Source organism: Aotus nancymaae, unplaced genomic scaffold, assembly GCF_030222135.1.
Source record: "Aotus nancymaae isolate 86718 unplaced genomic scaffold, 86718_ANA_hifiasm-v0.15.2.pri h1tg000131l, whole genome shotgun sequence".
Classification (NCBI taxonomy): domain Eukaryota; kingdom Metazoa; phylum Chordata; class Mammalia; order Primates; family Aotidae; genus Aotus; species Aotus nancymaae.
Window position 1 is genome coordinate 3,860,495 of NW_026988546.1, and position 23,139 is coordinate 3,883,633.

Here is a 23,139-nt window from a genome sequence, read left to right on the forward strand (position 1 = left end):
TAGTAGAGATGGGTTTTTGCCATGTTGGCCAGGTTGGTTTCAAACTCCTGACCTCAGGTGATCCATTCACTTTGGCGGCCTCCCAAAGTGCTGGGATTACCGGTGTGAACCACCACGCCTGTCCTGGAATGACCTTTCTGGTCCTCAGATTCCTTATCCATAAGATGGTGATGTTGTCTCTACTCTACCTACCTAAAAAAGCTCAAATAGACACTGCATGTAAGAATGTAAAATGCTACACAAATCAAAGGCATCCTGAATCTCACTCTTTATCCGTAATGTACTGCACCTCATACCCAATTATAACAGAACCTCTTTTAGAGGTCTCTTGAGTGGTTTCAAGTTCAGAATTCTCCACTTTTAAGAGAGATGCCTGCAACCTGTTATTTCTAGTTTAAGATGCAGGTGCCTAAGAAACTGCTTTGCTCAAAGAGGCAGGACATAGGGTGATGCTTCTAGCATTGTTTTTATATTTACAGAGGAAATATTGTTTTTATATTTACAGAGGATTTAAAAGTAATTCCTCAGACAACTTATCTATTTTTCATAGATGTTGTAAGAAATACGGTACAGAGTAAAGCAAGCCAATGCTTTTAGGGAATAAATTTTTTATTTTTCTATTTATTATTTTTGAGACAGGGTCTCAGTCTGTCACCCAGGCTGGAGTACAGTAGCATGATCTTGGGTTTAAGCCATTCTTGTGCCTCTGCCTCCCGAGTAGCTGGGATTACAGGGGTGTGCCACCACACCCGGCTAACTTTTCTATTTTTAGTAGAGACGAGGTTTTGCCATGTTGGCCAGGCTGGTCTCAAACTCCTGGCCTCAAATGATCCACCTGCCTCGGCCTCACAAAGTGTTGGGATTACAGGCGTGAGCCACTGAGCCCAGCCGGGAACAGACGTTTTAGAAATACATAAGGGAAGGAGAACTTTTTTTTTTTTTTTTTTTTTTTTTGAGATGGAGTTTCGCTCATTACCCAGGCTGGAGTGCAATGGCGCGATCTCGGCTCACCGCAACCTCCGCCTCCTGGGTTCAGGCAATTCTCCTGCCTCAGCCTCCTGAGTAGCTGGGATTACAGGCACGCACCACTGTGCCCAGCTAATTTTTTGTATTTTTAGTAGAGACGGGGTTTCACCATGTTGACCAGGATGGTCTCGATCTCTTGACCTCGTGATCCACCCGCCTCGGCCTCCCAAAGTGCTGGGATTACAGGGAAGGAGAACTTTAAAAGCACATCAGACTGCCTTAACAAAATGGGTGCCTACTGAATGTGATTTTAAATATGTAAAATTAAATGTAGGATGCTAGTCACTTTCCAACATACTTCATATGTTCCATTGTCTATCTTTAAAATAATTTCTTTATTTAGAATTTGAAAAAAATTGTTTCTATAATAATTAAAACTTTTATAAAATAATTTATTAGAAAATACAACTTCCCCCAAATAGCTTACATCCTGGTTGCATGAATTTTTATGCAGTTTCAAGTTTTACTCAAAATAACGGAATTGTCAATGATTCTATCCTTTTCAGTTCTCTAAAATGCCTCCAGATGGCATTAAAAGCCTTTCCCATTATATTTTACAACACACAAGAAATTAAAAATTAGTAGTATTTTAACCATTTAAGACAAGCCACATTCATTATATCACCCGAAAGCAGGACAATGGAACTATTTAGAACATTTAGGGAAGTATCTTAAGAAAGACAAACATATAATCATATCTCTTATGAAATATACAGCTCTCCCATTCAAGCCAAAAAATCTTTCTAGACTAAGAAATAGATTTTAGACAAAATAAGACACGCGATATTTTACCACAAAGTGATTTCTAATCAACGGTACTTAGAAAATGCTTCGTAATAAGAATACTGATCCCCATACAGATAAATTCACAAAGCCTGTCATAATACGAAAACACATGTCACTGCTCATAACTGATACAAATAAAGATTTTTAAGGAACAAATCTGTTACCAACTCTTATGGAGCTAAAATAAAGTCACTTGCTAGCTCATGAATTTTTTAATTTAAATGTTGATATATCAATTTGGCATCAAATTAATCAGTAAAAATATACTTAGATTTCTTGAATATTGAGAAGAAACAGACAAAACACAGAGTGAGGAGCACACATTTTATAAGGGTCTTTGCTTATCTTTTTAAAACTGCTTTTGTTAATTCAAAAATACCAACAAACTCTTGAGATTCCAGAGATATCTATAATTGTACTTTTCACATAATTCCAAGGTGAGGTTGCAGATGGCAAGCTTCTGAAATGACCTTGTTACTGCACAGCTGTGTGGAACAGCATACCTCCCAGTTTAAGTGTGAAAAGTTAGTTCTGCAATTCTTAAGATGGTGTTGAAAGTCTCCAACCAAATCCCCGCAGCATACATGCTCAAATCTCGTTACATTTCTACTTCATAAAGAGAAGCATTTGCATTTTTCAATATTCCTTTTACTCTGCTAAAGCATTAAAAAGACCTCAAAATGCATCTGCACCCAAAGCATTTAAAGAGACATTATCATGAGAAAAGAGAACCATGGGCTTCCTTCCATCATCATTAATACTATTACAAGATACTCACACTATCTCATTTTACAAGGCATATTTAAGAACAGGCATCTCTGATAGAAAAACGAAAGAGACTTACGATGTATTCGATGTGCCATTGTCTGGACTCTCTGGCTCTGCATCACCTTTCTCTTAAAAAGGAAGCAGAAAAAAATACCGACATATGAATCTTACAGTCTTTAAGATTTAAGAGAGATTAAATACATTTCCATGCTCCTATTAACAATCTTTCAAAATGTGTAGCAGGAGGCTTTTAAAACATCTTTTATTGTCTGAGAACCAAATTTGCAAAATAATTTCTTCTCTGCAATGCAATTGCCCAGGCACAGATCTGTGAGTAGGTACTAAAGAGCTATTTGCAAACAACCAGAGGCTTGGAGTGGAGACCTTGCCAGAAGATGAATATCTTACAGATGGAACCTGTTTCCTTCCACTTCACTTTACAGAAAATTTCAGGAAATAAATCCATTGGCATTCTATATTCAAGGCACTTTGAACTTTGATTGCTTCCGCTAACACAAGCCAAACCAGGTCAGGCTGAATCAGAACTTGGAGGATAATTTTTTTTTTGAGATGGATCTTGCTCTGTCGCCCAGGCTGGAGTGTAGTGGTGCAATCTCGGCTCACTGCAACCTCTACCTCCCGGGTTCAGGTGATTCTCCTGCCTCAGCCTCCCGAGTAGTTGGAACTATAGGCACCTGCCACCGCGCCCAGCTAATTTTTATATTTTTAGTAGAGACGGGGGTTTTCACCATGTTGGCCAGGCTGGTCTCGAACTCCTGACCTCAAGTGATCTGCCCTCCTTGGTCTTCCAAAGTACTGGGATAACAGGTGTGAACCACTGGATCTGGCCAGGAGGAGAGAATTTTTACAAAACACTGAGGTTGCACTGTAGGTCCCAAGATCCCCCTATTTTATATTCCATGGAGAGCCCTGGTCACAGGTTTTGGGGTCCCTAGCTTAAAGAAGAATGAGATATAAACCAGAAATCCTTTCTGACCATCTGAAAGGCTAAAGACATGCTTCTGTGGGCTGTGATCATTGAGGAACTAACGAGCTATACGTAGTTGGGGGAGCTTGGAACCAGTTCACTTCTTGTAGTTTGCAGTAGGCATAATGTAATTCCTAATCCTTAATCAACTGGTGGTTTGAACCATGCATCTCATTTTCTAAGGATTTTCTTTGTATTTCTTTGAGACTTGTAGATGGAAGGAGAAGTCACTCATAACTGAGCATGTCAGCTTGTGTGTTTCCTGATGGTTGTGCAGAGCTAATACACCCCAGAGAAGGCTGTGACTTGCAGGAAATAGGTCTGTGGTAGTAACTTGCTTTGCTGTGCTCTTTGAAGTCAGGCCTGGTGATCTCTAGAATATCTTGGTCTACTGTTCAGGTCCTCGGGCCCACGCACTGTGCCATACCCCTTTTGTCAGCTGTCAACGTTAGCTTGTGGTCATTTAGTCCCAGGAATGACTCCCTAAATTACATATGAACATATCCTGAAGGCACTGCCCAAACGAAACTCAAAAGCAAACTTTCTACTTTCTTTTCTTTTTCTTATAGGAACAAACAGTTGTGAGGAAAAGAAAACACAGTTTCTATAGTTTATACATCTATCTCAGCCATAACCCTGCGTTACCCAGTGCCCAAAGGTACTTGGGCTAAAAGTTGGTCAGATGAGGGGAAAAATAAAAAAGCCACAAAATCTATTTTAACTGCCTTGATAACAAACATGGATTAGACAGGGCCTCAATACATATAAAACCATGTTGGAATAAAGGCTAAAGCAGCAAATTAATAAACTTGCTTTAAAGTTCATTCTTACATATTTTGTCTTCCAGGCAAGGTCTGTGGTGCGCTCATTTAGGAGGCAAATAAGGTCTGTTCAACTGGCTTCAGTGCTGGAAAGTAATTTAGTACTTTGCAGAAACATTTTTTTCCATGGACTAACCATAATCCCTCCCATAATTCTAAAATAGAGAGTTACAACACCTGCATTACATAAGACAAAACTAAATGGAAGTATATTTTTCTCAAATATATGGATCCTTTCCCCCAACCTCCTTGAATTTGGTGGAAGTGGTTACTTTCCCTCGGCTGTAGCCTCCAGGAGTCACCAGATCCCATCTTAATGAAGGATGTAAAACAGCAGGCTTGGAAGGATCAGGTAATGGTAAAATTCCCAAACAATTTATGTCAGAAAACAGGAAATTGAAAATAAAAAACGAAGGCATTGTTTGGATATTTGAAGAAATATGTTTTGCCTTGACCAATAATGCTGCCTGAGTCTTGGGCTGGCTTCAGGACGGGGACAGAGCCGCAGCTGATTATCTTTGCTTGTAGTAGCGCTTATGTTGTGGCAACAGGGCAAACAGAATAGGTTCTGGCAAATAGGAAGGCTACGGTGGGGCCAAACAGGACATGGTGAACAGTCTGAGAGGAAGTGTTCTGAGTAACTTCAGTGCTGACAATGAATCTGCCTTTCTGCGGGGGGGAAAAGTAAGCTGGTCAGGACTGAGATGGGGTTAAAACTCTTTTCATCCTTCAGAAAGAATAAAACACAAAATTTTCCCCAACATCTTGAAATTTTAGGTGATGCAATTTCTGAAGTTAACTTGAAATGTTTAAGTGTATACACCATTGGAAATATGGTCTCTTTGTTAGGACCCAAGAGAAAATGATGAAAGTAAGCTGGAACATTCTAGAACATAAGTACAATTTTTTTTTTTTTAGTTGGGTGCTCAGGAGATGTTTTCCAACCCCATCTCTACCCAAATAGGGCTGTCCAGGGTCCTCCTGTTTGTGTCAGCTGTTTTCATGATGGATACCACACTGGTCTCTTTGGGAGGGAACCTTCACTGGTCATTAATAAGCTGGACATAAGAGACTGGCTTGGGTGCAGTGAAGCCATTTTACATGTGGAAATACAATTACAGAGAGGAAGAGGGGAAAAAATGAGCCCAAGACATAACTACATATGCAAATACATATGTATATATGTAAATATATGTAAAATCTATGTATCTATGTGTATTACACACTTTCAATTTGACAGTCCATATTTGTCTGCCTGGGCCTTCCACAGTGCCTAACATACATTAGGTGCTCAGTATGAGTCTCCTGTTCAGATCATCTGTCAGTAATACAGAATCCTATGCTGCAGTGGAAAAAGATGCTTAAGGTACCCATGCCAGTAAGAAGGAATATACAGTCTGAGGTATGAAACAGCTTGCTGACTCCAATAGGTCACTTAAAAAAATTATAACAGTTACCTTTTTAACTCAACGTAGAGAGGACTTCTATGTTGGGTGCTCTGGTGAGCATAAAGATAAATAGTAAGGAATTCACACTCTTTAAACATTTAAATGGACTGCACTGCTGGAGTATCTTGCTTTCCATCCGTAGTGTCATATAGGGACTAAATATGTGTTTTGAAAAGGAAAAGCAAAACAAACCTGCATTACACTGAATTCTGCAGAGCAAAGTTTTGCCATACCGCAACATTTCTACATAGTTATATTAAAAACAATCCATGTTTATGGTAAAAAAAATGAACAGAAAAGAAAAGATAATGACTTTGCTTGCTTTCATTTTAAATTATATTAGCCCTTCAATCATTATTCTAAGCGATTTTTTTTCTTTTGAGATGGAGTCTCACTCTGTTGCCCAGGCTGGAGTGCAGTGGCACAATCTCAGCTCACTGCAATCTCCACCTCCCGAGTGATCTCAAATCATTCTCCTGCCTCAGCCTCCCACGTAGCTGGGATTACAGGTGCATGCCACCACACCTGGCTAATTTTTGTACTTTTAGTATAGACAGAGTTTTACCATGTTGGCCAGGCTGCTCTTGAACTCTTGGCCTCAAGTAATCCACCCTCCTTGGCCTCTCAAAGTGCTGGGATTACAGGTGTGAGCTACTGCACCCAGCCGATGTGTTTTTATTGCTAGATGTCCCAACTGTAGAGAGTGCCTAATGACTTCTGATATGAAAGACAAGAGGCAAGGTATTTAATATTCCCCCGCCTTGTAATTTTTATTAGTTCTGTTATTGCTTTTAGTGCTTCTAGTGGGTATTTGTAACTTTAAATACATTTAATCTTATTTTTTGTGATTAATCACCTTCTGACAGTATCTTTTCTTTTATAACATGTAAAATGAGGAAACTCACTCATCTATCTTTCCCTCCCACCTCCTGGCTCACAGCTGTATCTTTCCTTTTATATCGCCAAGATTGAAAATGTTTATATTCTGTTCAGTAATTATTCAGTCATCCTCCTTAATATTAATTTAGTTAATAATTTAATTTTTGGTCTTGCCTATAGGTCAAGTAAAAAATTATAAACTAATAATGAGAACTAGCAATATTGTGACAATATAAATATTAGTCGCTAAAGAACAAGGCAGTCTGAGTAGACCTGAACAGAAGGGAATGTCACTAACATGGAATGAGTGCAAATGTTCCCAGCATTTATGTCAAATGAATTCCCACTGTTATATTCCACCACATCACAGGTTTGTCTCAAGTTAAGGTTATGTTCTCCCTAAAATGCTGTAAAATAGAGCATGCATTCAGTGAACATAAAATGTATATTTACATGAAATGTATGTAGACACTTTCCAAGCATTACAATGAATGAACTGTGAAAACACTTTCCAGGCCAGGGATGGAATATCATCAAAAGCGTCTTCACCGGCTCCCATCTCTTCCCACCCTTCCCACCAGCTATTGGCAAAAGAACTGTGTCAATCATTCTCTTTGTTTTCTGGAGAGTTTTTTTTTTTCCTTTTTAACCACGTATTATGTATTAATAAATTAACTATTTTTTGGTCATTGTCGTTTCTAAACTTTATATGACTATAATCATACCTAGGCATTCTTCTGAAACTCACTTCTGTCACACAGTGTTAGGAATTTAAGATTTAGCCATCATCCTGCATGTAGCTACAGTTTGTTCATCCTCACTGCTGTGCAGTATTTTATTGCACAAATACACCAGAGTTTTTTATTTGTTCTACCCTGATGGACATTTAGATTTTTTCCATTATGAACAATGCAACTGCAAACATTCATGAACACCATTCCTCATGCACATGTTAGGAGTTCTTGGCCTTAAGATTTCCATATGGCCAACTTCAGCAAGGAATCCAAAACTGATTTCCGAATTAACACTTCCCAGACAGTATATGAGACTTCAAACTGATTCACATCCACACCAACACTTGTTATGGTTAACGTTATTCTAATTTAATAATATAGAATAAAATTTTGTTGTGGTGTTTGCATTTCTCTGAGTACTAATGAGGTAAGTATTTTGTAGTTGCTTTGTGTAATTTCTTAAAATTTATTTTTTAGTATTAATGTCTTATTCATAGAAACATTTTATTGTCTCAATAAGAGCCATACATATGGTCATGTGTGTATGTGTGTGTGTATGTAACTTTTCAATATATAGATAAAAGTTTTCTGAGTGTTAGCCTTTTTACTTTTTCTGTTATCTTTGGATAATGTAAAGTTCTTAATTTTGATGTACTTGAATTTATAGATAATTTTCTTTATATGACTTTTTTTGTGATTTAAGAAACACGTCAGAAAAATGTTTTATATTGTCTTCTAAGAGCATATACTTTTACTGATCTTTAAAAAATACCTGGATTGGTTTTTATATATGGTGTGGGGTAGGAGTTAGTTTCATTTTTCTCCCTAGAAATAATCAGTTATTACGGTACCTGAAGTCCGTTCTTTCTCCACTGATCTGCATCATCATCTCTGCCATGAGTCCAGTTTTCATACACCTGTGGCTCTGCTTCTGGGTCTCTACTCACTTGCTTTCATTGCTCAATTTGTCTATTACTACCCTCATTACTTAGCTTAATATATATTTTAAAAATATTGTAAGGCAAGGCTTACCTTGCTCTTCAGGAACATCTTAGCTATTCTTAGATCTTTGTTCTACTGTATAAATTTGAGTTATCAGTTTGTCAATTTCCACATACACAAAAGTTGGAAATTTGATTGGAGCTGTATTAAATCTATAGGTCAATTTGAAGAGAACTTGTATCTACAACATTGCATCTTCCAATTCATGTACCTGGTATTAGGCATCTCCATTTAATTTGATCTTCTTTAACATATTTCAATAGTTAGTTAATTTTCTCCATTAGAGGTCTTAACACGTTTTTTGACAAGGCTATTGTTTAATAAGTTATATCTTTGTGCTAATATTAAAAGTTGTTTTAAACTATAATTTTTCAGTTATTGGTGTAGGGAAATGAAATTCATTGTGTATACAGCAATCTTGCTAAATTTTCTTATTAATCCTGATAATCTGTAGATTCTTTTGAGTTTTCTGCATAGACAATGTAATTTGAGAAAATGAATTTTTTTCTCCTTTCTAACAGATACTTTTTTTTCTTAGTTTATTGCCTCAACCAAGGATTCCTAGTGTAATGATGGATAAAAGTAGAACCCATGTCTTGTTCCTCATCTTGAGGGCAATGCTGTAAATGTTTCAGCACTAAATAGGATGCTTGTTCTGAGGTTTGTTTTTTTGGCAGATACTGTTATTGTGTTAATGAAGTGGCCTTCTATTCTTGACTTGCTAAGAATTTTTCCTTTAAACCATGTGTAGTGAATTTATCAAATACTTTTTCTTAATTTATTGAAACAACTGTATTTTTCTCCTTTAATATTTTAACATAATGAATCATGTTAATATTATAAAAAGGATCCAACTTGGATTCCTAAAATAAATACAATTTCTTATATTTTAAAATACATTTCTTACTTTGCTGGATGGAATTTACAAATATTTGACCTAGAATTTTACATTTATGATCATGAATGATACCTGTAATTTCTTTTTCTTGTACTGGCTTGTCAAATTTTGGTATCAAGGTTACACTGGCTTGACAGAATGATTTGAGAACTGCTTGCTTTTTCTAATTCTCTGAAGAAGGGTGTAGGTTTGGAATTACTTCTTCCTGTGAGTTTGGTAGAATTCCTAGTAAAAATGTCTAGCCTTGAAATTGTGTGTGTGTAATAATTTTTTTTTAAATTACTGAGCCAATTGTTAAAATGGTTATAGGATTATTCAGGTTATATTTAGATGCAAATTTCATATAAAACATGTACATATATACATATAATACCTGAAGAATCATTTTAATCATAGTCATTTCATCTAGTATTGAAAAAGTTTTGGCATAATTTTGCTCATAACATATTTTTATGTTCGTGATCTGCATCACAGTTTGTTCCCTTTTTGATTCCTAGTATTATTTATTTGTGCCTTTTCTCTTTTTGTCCTGATCAACCTCTCTGCAAAATTTGTCGATTTTATTGTATCTTCAAAGAATAAACTTTTGGCTCTATTGATATTTAAAATTTTATCTTTGCTATTTTATCAATTTCTGTTTTTGTCTTTTTTTGTAAGTCTCTTTTCCATATTTTTTGAGTTTATTTTCTCTTCTTTTAGCTCTTAAGATGGATGCTTAGTTCATTAATTTTTTTCTTTTCTATTATGAGTAATTTCTTTATTTATTTAGAGACACAGTCTCACTCTGTCTTCCAGGCTGGAGTGCAGTGGTGGGATCTCGGCTCACGGCAACCTCCGCCTCCTGGGCTCAAGCAATTTTCCTGCCTCAGCCTCCTGAGCAGCTGGGACTACAGGTGGGCGCCACCACACCTGGCTAAATTTTGTATTTTTGGCAGAGACAAAGTTTCACCATATTGACCAGGCTGGGCTCAAACTCCCGACCTCAACTGATCTGCCCACCTTGGCCTCCCAAAGTGCTGGGATTACAGGTGTAAGCTACTGTACCTGACTTCTAGTACAAATATTTTAGAGGGAAAGCTGCAACTTTCCCTCCAATTTAGTTACATCTTCCAGGTTTAATATTAGGCATTTCTATTATCTTTCAATCCCAAATATTTACTAATATCTAACGTGATTCCTAACTTCTAAACATGTGTTCTCCCTACTAGTCATATTTTCATTATCAATTTCTAATCTAATCATACTGTGGTCAGAGACCATGGTCAATATAATATTTATCCTTTAAAATTTGTCAAAACCTGCTTTATGGTCCAGTAGTTGTCAATTTTCGTAACTGTTCCCTGTCTGCTTGAAAATAATGCATATTCTGCAGCTGTGCTCTTGCTCATTGTGTTATTTAAATCTCACATATCCTTACTATTTTTTCTGTTTGCATTTTATAACAGTTACGAATTTATGTTTACATCTCCCATTAAGATAATAGATTTCTCCTTGTAATTTGGTTACTTTTACTTTTAAAATTTTGAAGCCACGTTATTTGGAATTTTTGTCCACATGGTAAATTGTACCTTTCCTTGGGTAGTGACCTTTTTTAACTGTAGTAATGCTTTTTGCTTGAAGTTTCTTTTTCTGGTATCAAAATAAATATACCATCTTTCTTTTCATCAGTATTTGGCTGGCATATATTTTCCTATCCTTTTTCCTTTCAAATTTTCTGAATCTTTAATTTCTAAATGTGTCACTTTAAACAGTACAGAGCTACAGTTCATTTTTTTAGTACATTTGATCAATATTTGCTATTGAATCATTGCATCTAATCCATTTCTTTAAATAACTGATTTTTTTTTTTTTTTTTTTGAGATGCAGTCTTGCCCAGGCTGGAATGCGGTGGTGCAATCTAGACTCACTGCAACCTCTGCCTCCCGGGTTCAAGTGAGTCTTCTGCCTCAGCCTCCTGAGTAGCTGGGACTACAGGCACACACTACTATGCCTGGCTAATTTTTATATTTTTAATGGAGCCAGGGTTTCCCCATGTTGGCCAGGCTGGTCTCCAACTCCTGGCCTGAAGTGATCTGCCCACCTTAGCCTCCCAAAGTGCTGGGATTACAGGCGTAAACCACCATGCCCGGCCTTTATATTACTAATTAATTTATGCTACCATATTTTTCCATATACTCGATTTTCTCTTCTTTACTTCTTATGGATTAACTAACAATATTCATACTCTATTTTTAACTTGGTTCTCCACATTTGGTTTGTAGGTTAAATACCTTTTACTATAGTGCCTACCATAAATATTGCAAATATTTACCTTATTTATCAAAGTCCAAAGTTAAAATTTTTATCCTTCTCTGAAATAATTACAGGAACTCAGAAGATTTTAATTCCAAATTCTCCTCAGCTTATTTTATGCTATTGTTTTGTGGATTCCAACTGTACTTTTATTTTGATTACTTAACAATATATTAATATTGGTACATGCAATCATTGCTTAAATTTTCCCCATATTTACTTTCACTGCATTTAATCCTTCTTACACCTCGCATTCCTTCTGAACAACGTATGTCTTTAAAAATTTCTTTTTGTGAGGATTTACTGGTGGCAAAGTTTCTCAGCTTTTATTTGAAAATGTCTTGATTCATTAAATTTTTTTTTTGCAAAACACAGTCCTAAACTGATAGTTATTTTTTCTCAACTCAGTGACGTTTCGATTTCTCTGTTTGCGGGCTCCCACTGATGCTCTTGTGAAGTTAGCTGTAAGCTACCTGCATTTTTGAAGATTTTAAAGGGTATTTTAATTTTTCTTTATGTGCAGTTTAGCTACAATGTGTAGTGTGGACTTTTTTTTTTTCATTCATCCTTGGTATTCACTGGGTTTCTTGACTCTGTGGATTAATATCTTTCAAGTCTGGAAAATTTTCAGCAATCAATCATCTTCTTCAGTACTGTCTTGCTTCCCTTTCCCTTTTTGAAATTCTAGTTAGATGTATGTTAGACTTCCCCACTTTATCCCCATGTCTCTTAACTCATTTGCTATTTTCCATTTCTGTCTCTCTAGGCTGCATTCTAGATAATTTCTTAAATTAGTCTTTCCAATTCATTAATTCTTTCTCAGCTATGTCTAACGTGCTGTTATGCCTGCCCATGGAAATTGTAATTTCTATTACTCCTAGAAGTTTATATTCTTTTATATAATAAAAGAATATTATTTTATTCCTAGAAGTTCTGTTTTAACATTTCTCTAAGTTTTTTTTTTTTGCTCTTTATCACATTTCCAATCCTCTCTTTTATTTCCAGAAATTAAAGTAAGGGCTCTGATTTTATATTCTAGGCTTCATAACTCCAGTTTCTGAATGAGTCTGACTCTCTGCTGTCCTGTTTGTTCTTGTTCTTGCTCACGGCCTCCTTTCCTTTTTGTAAGGGTTTCTTTTCTCGTTGTAAGTTGTTCATTTCCCTTGGTGCTCTATTTCTATTATTATTCATTCCTCTCCATTTTCTTTTTCTGGTATTACTATCTGCTGGATTTTCACCGTGCCACCTTGACTGGCTGTGTATCTTCAATCCCTTTAATATTTTCCATCTGTGTTTTGCTTTATATTCAGAAAAAAGAGTTTTCAACTTTATATTCAAGGTTCCAGACTTCAGCTATTACCATCCCTCCTATCGTTTTTTATTTTGTCAATCATATTTTTAATTCTCAAATGTTCATTTGTTCTGTAATTACCTCTTTTTCATATCAATCTGTTCTCTTTTTATTTAACACAAATAATTTCATATCTTTCTAAGGACTGTAATTATGCTTGAAACTTTTTTCTCCTTTTCCTTGAATTAGATTTTCTAGATTTCCTTTGGGACTAGTCTTTCTTTTTGGTGCTCACTGATTATATATTCATATTTTTAAATAACAAATTGGTTAACAAAGGTAGTTGGCATGGCTCTCCTGTATCAGTATACCGATCCATTTTTCTAACATATAGAAAATAAGAGCTGATATATGGCCCTTTGTAAGTGGAAGAGCCGATATATGGCCCTTTGTAAGTGGGCAGGGTATGTTGACTTGAAGGATTCATGTAGGGCTCAAGAGAAGAGAAACCTCCAGGCAAGCTGCAAGCCCAAACCCTTCCTCCACTCACTCCTCCAAGAAAAATATAAAGTACTGTACTTCAGGTGTGTAGGATTTTTGTGTATTTCCCTCAAGAAACAGCTGACTCTTCTGCCATTACCCCATGTCATCTATTTTTAAGGTCTGGTGTTATCTTAGAATCTGTTCTGTTTCTGAGAAAAAAATTACCCTGAAAGCTCTGTGTGGGAATCTGCAAGGATGTGGGTGGAGGGATAATGGTTGAAGGATGGCCAGGTGTTTCCATCACTGCAAGCAATTTGCACTTGTTCTCTCTTGGGGGTTCAGTGGAAATGTGGTCTTTCCTGGGGCTCCTGGGGGCTATTCCCACCACCATTAAAGCTTGTTCCTGTTTGTCTGATCTTTCTTCCTTTGCTGTGTCATGACTTTCCCTGTTGAAGATTATTTTTCAGTAGGGTCTTATTACTTTTGGCTTTCCAGAAACACAACTAAAATTTCTGGTTTGCTGATGACACTTCTTCCTGGTTTTGGTGCTATTTTAGATTTATTTCCATTTCTACAGCTTCAAGGCTGTTAGGTGGGAATTTTGAAGGGAGAGGAAGAATTGCTTAAGCGCAGTCTCTCAACTGAATAGGATGTTCTCATAATTTTAAAAAATATACACATAAATCATCTATGTAAATATTCAAGCATCTCAATGCTTAGTAAGTTTCCATTTTCTAATATCAAGTTCAATTGATCAGTAATTCCGCAAACAATCTATCGTTTAAAAGATTTGTATTCAAAGTCATTTTCTGTTTATACAATATTTTCTTTAGTATCTATATAATACAGTCTTACTTCAAAGAGAATAAAATCACTGGCCTAAAATAATGAGAGTTAGTAATCAATCCACACATATATTTTATTTTTGGTTTCTCTGAAGTTCTGTATTTCTCTATTTCCTACATGTTTACTGGAATCATGACTCCAAACCAAATACAAAAACAGCATGGGAAATACTGGTGGGGTCAGTTCTCCTCAAGTTTCAAATGTACTGTAAGTTGCAGAGAATGCTCAGATTTTTAACAGGAATATTATTTTTATATACACATGCTGGGGTGTTGGAGGAAGATTTATTTAAAAATAAAAAAGACCAGGCATGGTGGCTCACACCTATAATCTCAGCACTTTGGGAGGTCAAAGCAAAAGGACCACTTGAAGCCAGGAGTTCAAGACCAGCTTGTGCAACATAGTTTAATGCTGTCTCTAAGAAAAAATTTAAAAAGTGGTATGTTCCTGTAGTCCTGGCTACTTGGGAAGCTAAGATGGAAGGACTTCTTGAACCCAGGAATTCAAGGTTACAGTGAGCTATAATTGTGCCACTGTACTCTCTAGCCTGGGCAACAGAGAAAGACCTTGTCTCAAGAAAACAAAAAGAAAAAAAAAGTCCCCTTACTCCTAGAAAAGAAAAAGCTAATCAAAAACTTTTCCTGGACAACGAAATGCTAGAGAGTTTTGTACCACACAGGGATATATCATATCATGTCCTGTAGAAGAAGGGTCCATTTTTACATAATTGCAGTGAGTATTACAGCATGCCATAAAAATATGCCAGATATACACAGAAATCACAGCAGATAGTTACTGGACAAGAATTCAATTTCATGGTGAAGTGATAGCAGCAGCTTTCTGGGAATCAACATAGTGGGATGAAAAGCTGTGCCTTTGGGGCAGAGATCTCTGAATTCAAATTCTAGCTGTCATTTTTCTTAGCAAGGTGACTAAAAAATGACTAGTTATTAGTCTCAGAATCTCATCTTCTTCATGTGTAAAATTGAGATCCTAATGCCTTGCTCATGTAGCTATTGTGAAGATTAAGTGAAATACCGTAAGTCAGGCGGCTAGCACAGAATAGACACTCAACAAGAATTTCCTTTGCTCTTCTGTCTGTCAAAAATGTCAAGCTGGGAGAAGGTGCATTCATTCATCTATGAGATCTCCCTTCACCCTGAACATTTAAATTCAATAGTGAGACACGGTGAGGAAAGCAACGGCAACTTCTCAAGACATTCTAGTCTGTGGTGTGTGATGCTGACGCCTGTATACCACCACACGGACTTAACCAAGCACTTCTCCTGATCACTTTTCTTATGACTAAATTCATCATTTTCTTCAGATTTCATGCCTCTTGGCATTTTGCCTTATCACTGGTGCCTGTGCCCACAGCAAATCCCAACAGAGGGTGCGATAATTAAGTGATACCGCCCCTACACCACTGTGCTGTCACCCCCTCCACCAGCCTTTCTCTAGCTGTGCCTGAAAATTCCGCTGCTTCCCGATGCATTTGCCTGGACATCTTTTCTGTCCAGCCCATTTGCCTTGCCTTCCAGCCCAGTGGTTGAGCCTCAGTTCCACAGACAGATCTACAGCTCAGAGGATGCTCAGTCTTCAAATGCAGCTTTGTACTTGGCAACGGGTGCTCTTAGCTTGCTGGCTGGTCGTGAAACTAACACAGCCCAGTCTTTGTGAGTGTGCTTTTAGGACATGAACGGGGTAGTTTATGCATTTTTAATGCTCAAGACAACATTAATACCAATCAGTAGTGCCAAAGAGGAGAACTAAAAAACTACTTCATGGAATGATAACATCCTCTCTTTGACAAAAAAGCCCATGTGTTTTATTAGCTACCAATTCAATAAGGAAACTGCTTCTGAGATAGTTGTGTCTCTATTTCCGGAAGAGGGCACGGTACACATACCCAGCCAGTTGTCACTTTTTTTTTTCATGGATTCTAAGGTCATTTATCTTAAGGTCTACTGATTGGTTTTCTTTGCTTACTCATTTTTCTTTAATTTAGACAACCAATTATGTGCTTTTTAAGTTTTTTTTTTCTTCCTCCATATATACTAGAAACAATTACAATAAAGCATGATGTTTCTCTCTCTTAGGATGGCTTTGAAATTCACCATTTTCTGTTTTGGCCCTCCTTTCCTTGAATATGCGCACTCAAGGCCATCATAAGTCTTATCATTCATTTGGGCAGCACTTGAACAAATGGCCCCTTTCCCAATTTTTTTGTAAAATTATTTTAAACCTACTGTCTACTGCGTGCTCATCCTCCCTCCCCTTCTGCCCTCCACCCCCACCACCTGCTCCCCATATGAAACCCAGAGGGAAGACTTTCTTACTTGGATTATTGTGTCCAGAGGATACAAGCTGAGAGTCCTGAAAGAACAAGAAATAGCAATTAATTTTCTTATTTTGACTTTCAAAACCCAAGTTAAACATGAGGTCTATTACTGGTCATTCAGAACCAATTCATTGTTCTTAATCTCTACCGGCTACTTTAATGAGAAACATAGACATGAAAGTGTACATGTACATGTGAAGCAGTTCTGGGAATACACTTCACAATCATTTTTATTTTGTATTAATGACTTTTTGTTTTGTTTATTGAGGTGAAGTTCATGTAACACAAAATTAACCATTTTAAAGTGAACAATTCAGTGGCATTTAGTACATTCATAAGGTTGCACAACCACTACCTCTATCTAGTTACAAAATATTTCCATCACTCTGAAGTAAAATCCCTTACCCATTAAGCAGGGTCTCCCCATATCCTTCACGCCCCAGCCCCTTACAACAACCAATTTCCATCTGTCTCTTGGATTTATCTATTCTAGATATTTTATATAAATGGAATCATACAATATGTGATCTTTGTGATTGGCTTCTTATACTTAACATAATGTTTTTGAGGTTCATCCATCCTGAAGCATGTATCAGCACCTCATTCCTTTTTATGGCTGAATAATATTGTATCGCATGGATATACAACAATGTATTTGTCCATTCATCTGTTAATGAGTATTTGGGCTGTTTCTACCTTTTGGATACTGTAAATAGTACTGCTATGAAATGTGTGTATGTACCTTAGTTCAAGTCCATGTTTTCAATCCTTTAGTGTATATACTTAGGGGCAGAATTTCTGGGTTACATAATAACTTTATGTTAAACTTTTTAAGGAATTGCCAAACCATTTTCCATAGCAGTGAAATCATTTTTCAGTCCAACAATGTATGAGGTTTCAATTTATCTACATCCTTGCCAATGCTTGTTATTTTCCATTAAAAAAATTATAGCTATCCTTGTGGGTATGAAGTGGTGTCTCACTGTAGTTTTGATTTGTATTTCCCTAGTAACTAATGAGGTTGAGCATCTTTTCTTGGGTTTGTTGGCCATCTGTACATCTTTAGAGAAATATTTATTCAAGTCCTTTGCCATTTTTTAATTGGTCTGTCTTTTTATTGTTGAGTTGAAAGAGTTCTTGATATAGTTTAGATACGAAACTGTTACCAGATTTATGATTTGCAAGCATTTTCTCCCATCCTGTCAATTGTCTTTTCATTTTATCAGTGTTTTTTGATGCACAAAAATTCTAAATTTTCTAAATTTAAAATTCTAAAAATTCTAAATAAACTTTAATTTACCTAATTTTTCTTTTATTGCTCATGCTTTTGGTGTCATAGCTAAGAATCCATTGCCAAATTCAAGGCCATGAAAATTTAAACCTATAGTTTCCTCCCTGACACTTATAGTTTGGGTTCTTATATTTAAGACACTGACCTGTTGACTTTTAATCTAACTAATTTATCTTTCAATAAACCTTTACTTCAACCCACTTCCTATAGATGGGTTTGGCAATTATACCACAGAAACGCTCTACTAAACAACTGTTGTCAATCTCATGATGCTGGATAAAAAGATTACTACAGTATCTACTTATCTGCAATGGAATAAAGTCAGTACTACACAGTATTTTAAGTTTAGTTATTGGTCAGGTAAATAGATTGAATTTAATGTTACATTAAATTTAAGTTTGCATTAAAACAAAATATGAAATTATTTTGAGGATTTACATCCTCTTTCCTCAAAAAATTCTCATTTAATAGAAAATAAACCAAATACCATATTGTTCTTATAAGTAGGAGCTAAGCTACGGGTATGCACAGGCACACAGAGTAATATAGTGAACTATGGCGATCCAGAAGTGCGAGGACAGGAGTGGGACACGGGATAAAAAACTACATACTGGGTACAATGTACACTACTCCCATGATAGGCACAGTAAACTCTCAGTCTTCACCACTATACAATTTATCCATGTAACCAAAAACCAGTTGTACCCCAAAAGCTATTAAAGTGAAAAAGAATTAAAAATATGAGAGACTTATAAGAATGAGTGAACTGAGATGGTAGGAATTTAAACAAAGAATAAGTAGCAGGACATAAAATCTAGTAAAACTCCTTTAAAATTCCAGCACATAAAACAAAAATCCAGTGAAATTGAATTAACTTCTATTATATAGCTTAACATATTTCACCAGAATTTTGCTCCATGAGTATAGGATGTTATGGGGTAAGGGATGTCATTTGATGTGACTTACGTTACACTCAAATCCAAGCACTAATGTCTGTTTCAAAAAGAAATTCTACTGAAACAGTATAAAATGAGCCAGTCTGGCAGGCAGAGGTTGGGTGGGAAAATGGGGTAAGGGATTCCCACTCTATTAAACAGCCTGAGTCATATGCAGATGCCTAATAAACCTCTTTCAATTATGGTAATAATGAGCTATTCATCTGAAGAAAAAGAACAAGCTCAACTTTCACCCTGAGATTCCGTTTTTGGAAATGATTATATGAAGATGAAATATTGTTCCTGAAATGATGGACTAAAATATCATCTGTAAAAATGATTTTGGCTTATTTTGGATAGATGTTGTTACTAAGAAGGCATACACAATTAAATCTCCCAAGTAGATTGGTATGTTTTCCTTCTCTTCTAGGGAATTTAAGAGTTTATATCTGTACATAAATTAGTTTTAGCTTTGGCATGTGAAAAAAACTTTGAGGCCCATTTAGTTAACTCCTCTGTGCTATCTGTAGATCTGGGCCATTTGGAGGCATCTGTACTAGGGAGGGGAAATATTCACACACCAACAAATGGACAAGAATGGTAACTGACATAGTTTCCAGCATTAAGCTCATTTAAAAAGAAAAAAGAACAGAATTTTTTCTAAGACTGTTAACACAAATGGGAAATAGAATTATTTTATTTATTTATTTATTTTTGAGACAGAATTTTGCTCTTGTTGCCCAGTCTGGAGTGCAATGGCATATTCTCAGCTCACTGCAGCTTCTGCCTTCTGACTTCAAGCAATTCTCCTGTCTTAGCCTCCCGAGAGTAGCTAGGATTACAGGCCCCAGCAATCAGGCCCCGCTAATTTTTTGTATTTTTAGTAGAGACAGGGTTTCGCCATGTTGGCCAGGCTGGTCTTGAACTCCTGACCTCAGGTGATCCACCTGCTTTGGCCTCCCAAAGTGTCTGGATTATAGGCGTGAGCCACTGCGCTTGGCTTATTTTATTTATTTTTTAGAGACAGGATCTTATTCTGTTACCCAGTCTGGAGTGCAGTAGCATGATCATGGCTCACTGCAGCCTCAAACTCCTAAGCTCAAGTGATCCTCCTGCCTTCGTAGCTGGTACTACAGGCATGTACAACCATGCCCAGCTAAAATTTTTAATTTCTTGGTGTGTCCTAAAACCCAGAGGATGATTATTGGTCACAGACTCTTCAGCAGAGAATGTAAGATGAGCTTACAAATGACCCAAATTAGGATTACATACCATAAAATCATGTATCTCATAGATAGTAAACTTTAAATTTTAACTAAAACACCTGTGTAATTAACCACTATTATTTCTATTTTGTGTGGTGGGGAGTGAAGAGAGACTGAAAATGGTTGAAGTAATTGGTATAAAAAACAAAACCAAATCAAACCTCTGTGGAAGTCTTCTGTAGGAGAGGCAAGAATAAAACCAAAGACTTTGTCCTTAGTATATAATCTCACGTTGCTAGCTGACGTTTTCTCGGTGGCACACTGAAACAACAAATGTGAGCTCAAAAGTAACTGACTCTCACCCCAGTGTTCTAAACTGTGCCATTCTGTGGGTACAAATAATTTCCCATTATCATTCTTACTGGCATTTGGCCAGCCTGCTTGTGGAGGGATCAGCTACCTTACCAGGCCACTCCCAGGTTTTAGGTCCTCTTATCAGATACCCTGATAAGGTGTCTGTTAGTAAACCTCGGGTCCTGGGGCTGGTGCTTCTGAAGGAGCACTGTTCTGTTCAGCCAGCTGCAAAACCCCAGGGGCCCCACAGACTATGCAGGACATTCTTCATGGAGCCAGAGCAAGGCTGGGTTCAGAACACAGGGAGACCAAAGCTCCTTTCTCCAAAGGGAATAGACACTGAAACCCTTTCCATTTTTGTGTCTCCTGCCACCCACTCAGATACCCACATAGTGTAGCTTCTGTCTCACAGGTCTTCTTTCCCCTTGCAAATGTCTTCTGTAGGTAGATGCCTGGGGAAGTCCACCCTTTCTGTGCATTGGTATTGTCCTCCTCTAGGAGCACTCTACTAGGCCTGCAAGATTCTCTATTAGACTTTTTAAGGGTCACAGAAGTGAGTCCAGCAAGTTAAGAGTGGAGGTGACATCTGTACAAATCATTAGAACCCAGGGTTGAAAGTGATGTGACTGCCACCCCCAATACTTCCAGCTGTGTATCGTGTTCTGATCCCCTCCAGCTGGAATGCTCCATCCTGCTGCTTTCTGTTTTCTGCTGGCAAACTTCATTCTTCCTTCGAGGCTCTGCACAGGTAAGCTCCTCTTTGAAATCTTCTTGACTCTAATGTTTTTGCTGCACTGTGTCACACTTCTATTACTATAATTATTTTTTCAACAATGACTTTTTTTAAAAAAAGTATAAGTGACATAACACAAACTGCACATATTTAAAGTATACAATTTGATAACAAGTCTCACATGAGGAAGGCTACTATTATTACCTTCTTGACCCAAGGATGGCTCTGTAACACCTATTCATTAAAGAAAAATTAGCAAAACAGGAAAGTATAAAAAAGTTGCCTGTCATCCCATATCAGGACATTTTCAAGGTTAATCTGCTGCTTTTGATTTATTAGCATTGTTCAACAAATGTGTGTTATTCTGGAGGTCAGGTGCATACAGGGAAAGCCACTCCCTGATATCTGGAAGAATATCTACACATGGGAATTAATTCTCCATCTTTAAATCCTAAAGTCCCAAAATCGAAACTATTTTTTGGTACATGGGAATCCTAAAACTCCTTTAAATACGATATTTAGCTGTGAAGAAAAGTTTATACAAATCATCTTGCTGAAGACAGAAATAATCAGGTATATTGGTATCTGAGAAAGCCCTTCAATAAAATACTAAATATCATATTTCATTAAATGTAACAAGCCATCCATATCATATAAGGCTGTATTATCTCATGTACTACCAGTTGCTGCCAATTAATTGGAAGATGCCATCAATTAATTGGAAGATGTAAAACAAATCCTGATTTTAGGGACCTTAAAATGTAAAAAAAAATGCACCTTATGTCAATGAAATACAGCAGTTCTTTAGCCATGTTTGTGATGCAAGATAGTACACCATGAAGGCATTACTTAAAAAATGGCTTTGTGAAACCATCTGGGAATGACTCCACCCCTCACGCCTCTCATTCTTACTCTATTAGTCCATTGTTGGAACTACAAAAGGCAAGAAGTGGAAATATATCTCCTTATATTTTCAGACTCCCATGGAAGGCTAATTATGGTAGAAAAAATTAGCACCTGATTTAGTTGGCTCTCCCTTCACCCTCACTGTTAACTCTATAAAGCTCAAAACAGTTGAAATAATTTGATTTACAATTAATTTAAATGCTTATTTTGAGGTAATGCTAAACATGGAGTTTTAGTGCACACAATTTTGCAGTCGTTTTTGAAGCACATGAGCAACCCAAAGGAGATGTATAATAAACTTTCCAACTTCAAAGTACTTGCCCTTCACACTTGCTAGCTTTCCTTCCCATTCTGATGGGTAAAGAGAAAGGCAATAGGATTCTCAATTCTGTGAAGATGCTAGAATTCTTCTGTATAATGCTTTAAAAATCAATCAGCAAGAAAAGTTTCAGGGCGGGGTGCAGTGGCTCACATCTGCAATCCCAGCACTTTGGGAAGCCGAGGCAGGCAGATCACTTGAAGTCAAGAATTTGAGACCCAGCCTGGCCAGCATGGTGAAACCCTGTCTCTATTAAAAATACAAAAATTAGCTGGGTGTGGTTGTAGGTGCCTGTAATCCCAGCTACTAGGGAGACTGAGGCATGATAATTGGTTGAACCCAGGAGGCGGAGGTTACAATGAACCGATATCGAACCAGTGCACTTCAGCCTGGGTAACAGAGCAAAACTCGGTTTCAAAAAAAAAAAAAAAAGTTGTTTCAGGCCACGTCTGATCCTACCAGATACAGCACCCATGGCCATGTGAATGCTTGAGAAATGGCCTTAACTTTGGACGTTCACCTTCCTGAAGGTGGAAAACGCCCTACAATTTTGAGTTCTTTATTTGCATTTCGAAATGTATGAGATTGCTGCAGAAATGAAAGGGAAAAAGCAAAGAAAATACATTTTCTTCTCTCTTGGTTGAAATACTCGATAATGGCAGCCAATTTAAAGGAGTCATGCATTCTTTTCTTTACCAAATTCAATTACTTTTGAGATTTGAAGAATGAGGCAGAAATGTCTGGTGGTGTTTGTCTAGAGAATTGTGACTCCAAATTAAGTCCACAGAGAATA

The 23,139-nt window shown here is 36.9% G+C and overlaps 1 protein-coding gene across 7 annotated transcripts in view; it reads right to left on the reverse strand.

The window, feature by feature from the left end:
• Positions 1-23,139, reverse strand: part of AFF3 (ALF transcription elongation factor 3) — a 565,049-nt gene that overhangs the window by 184,764 nt on the left and 357,146 nt on the right. For all 7 annotated transcript variants that reach the window (XM_064371398.1, XM_021671747.2, XM_064371399.1 and 4 more), the window contains 2 exons: positions 16,602-16,638; positions 2,657-2,708 (listed from right to left, as the gene is read on the reverse strand). In XM_064371398.1, coding sequence (XP_064227468.1) covers positions 2,657-2,708; positions 16,602-16,638 — 89 coding nt within the window. The remainder of the gene's footprint in view (positions 1-2,656; positions 2,709-16,601; positions 16,639-23,139) is intronic.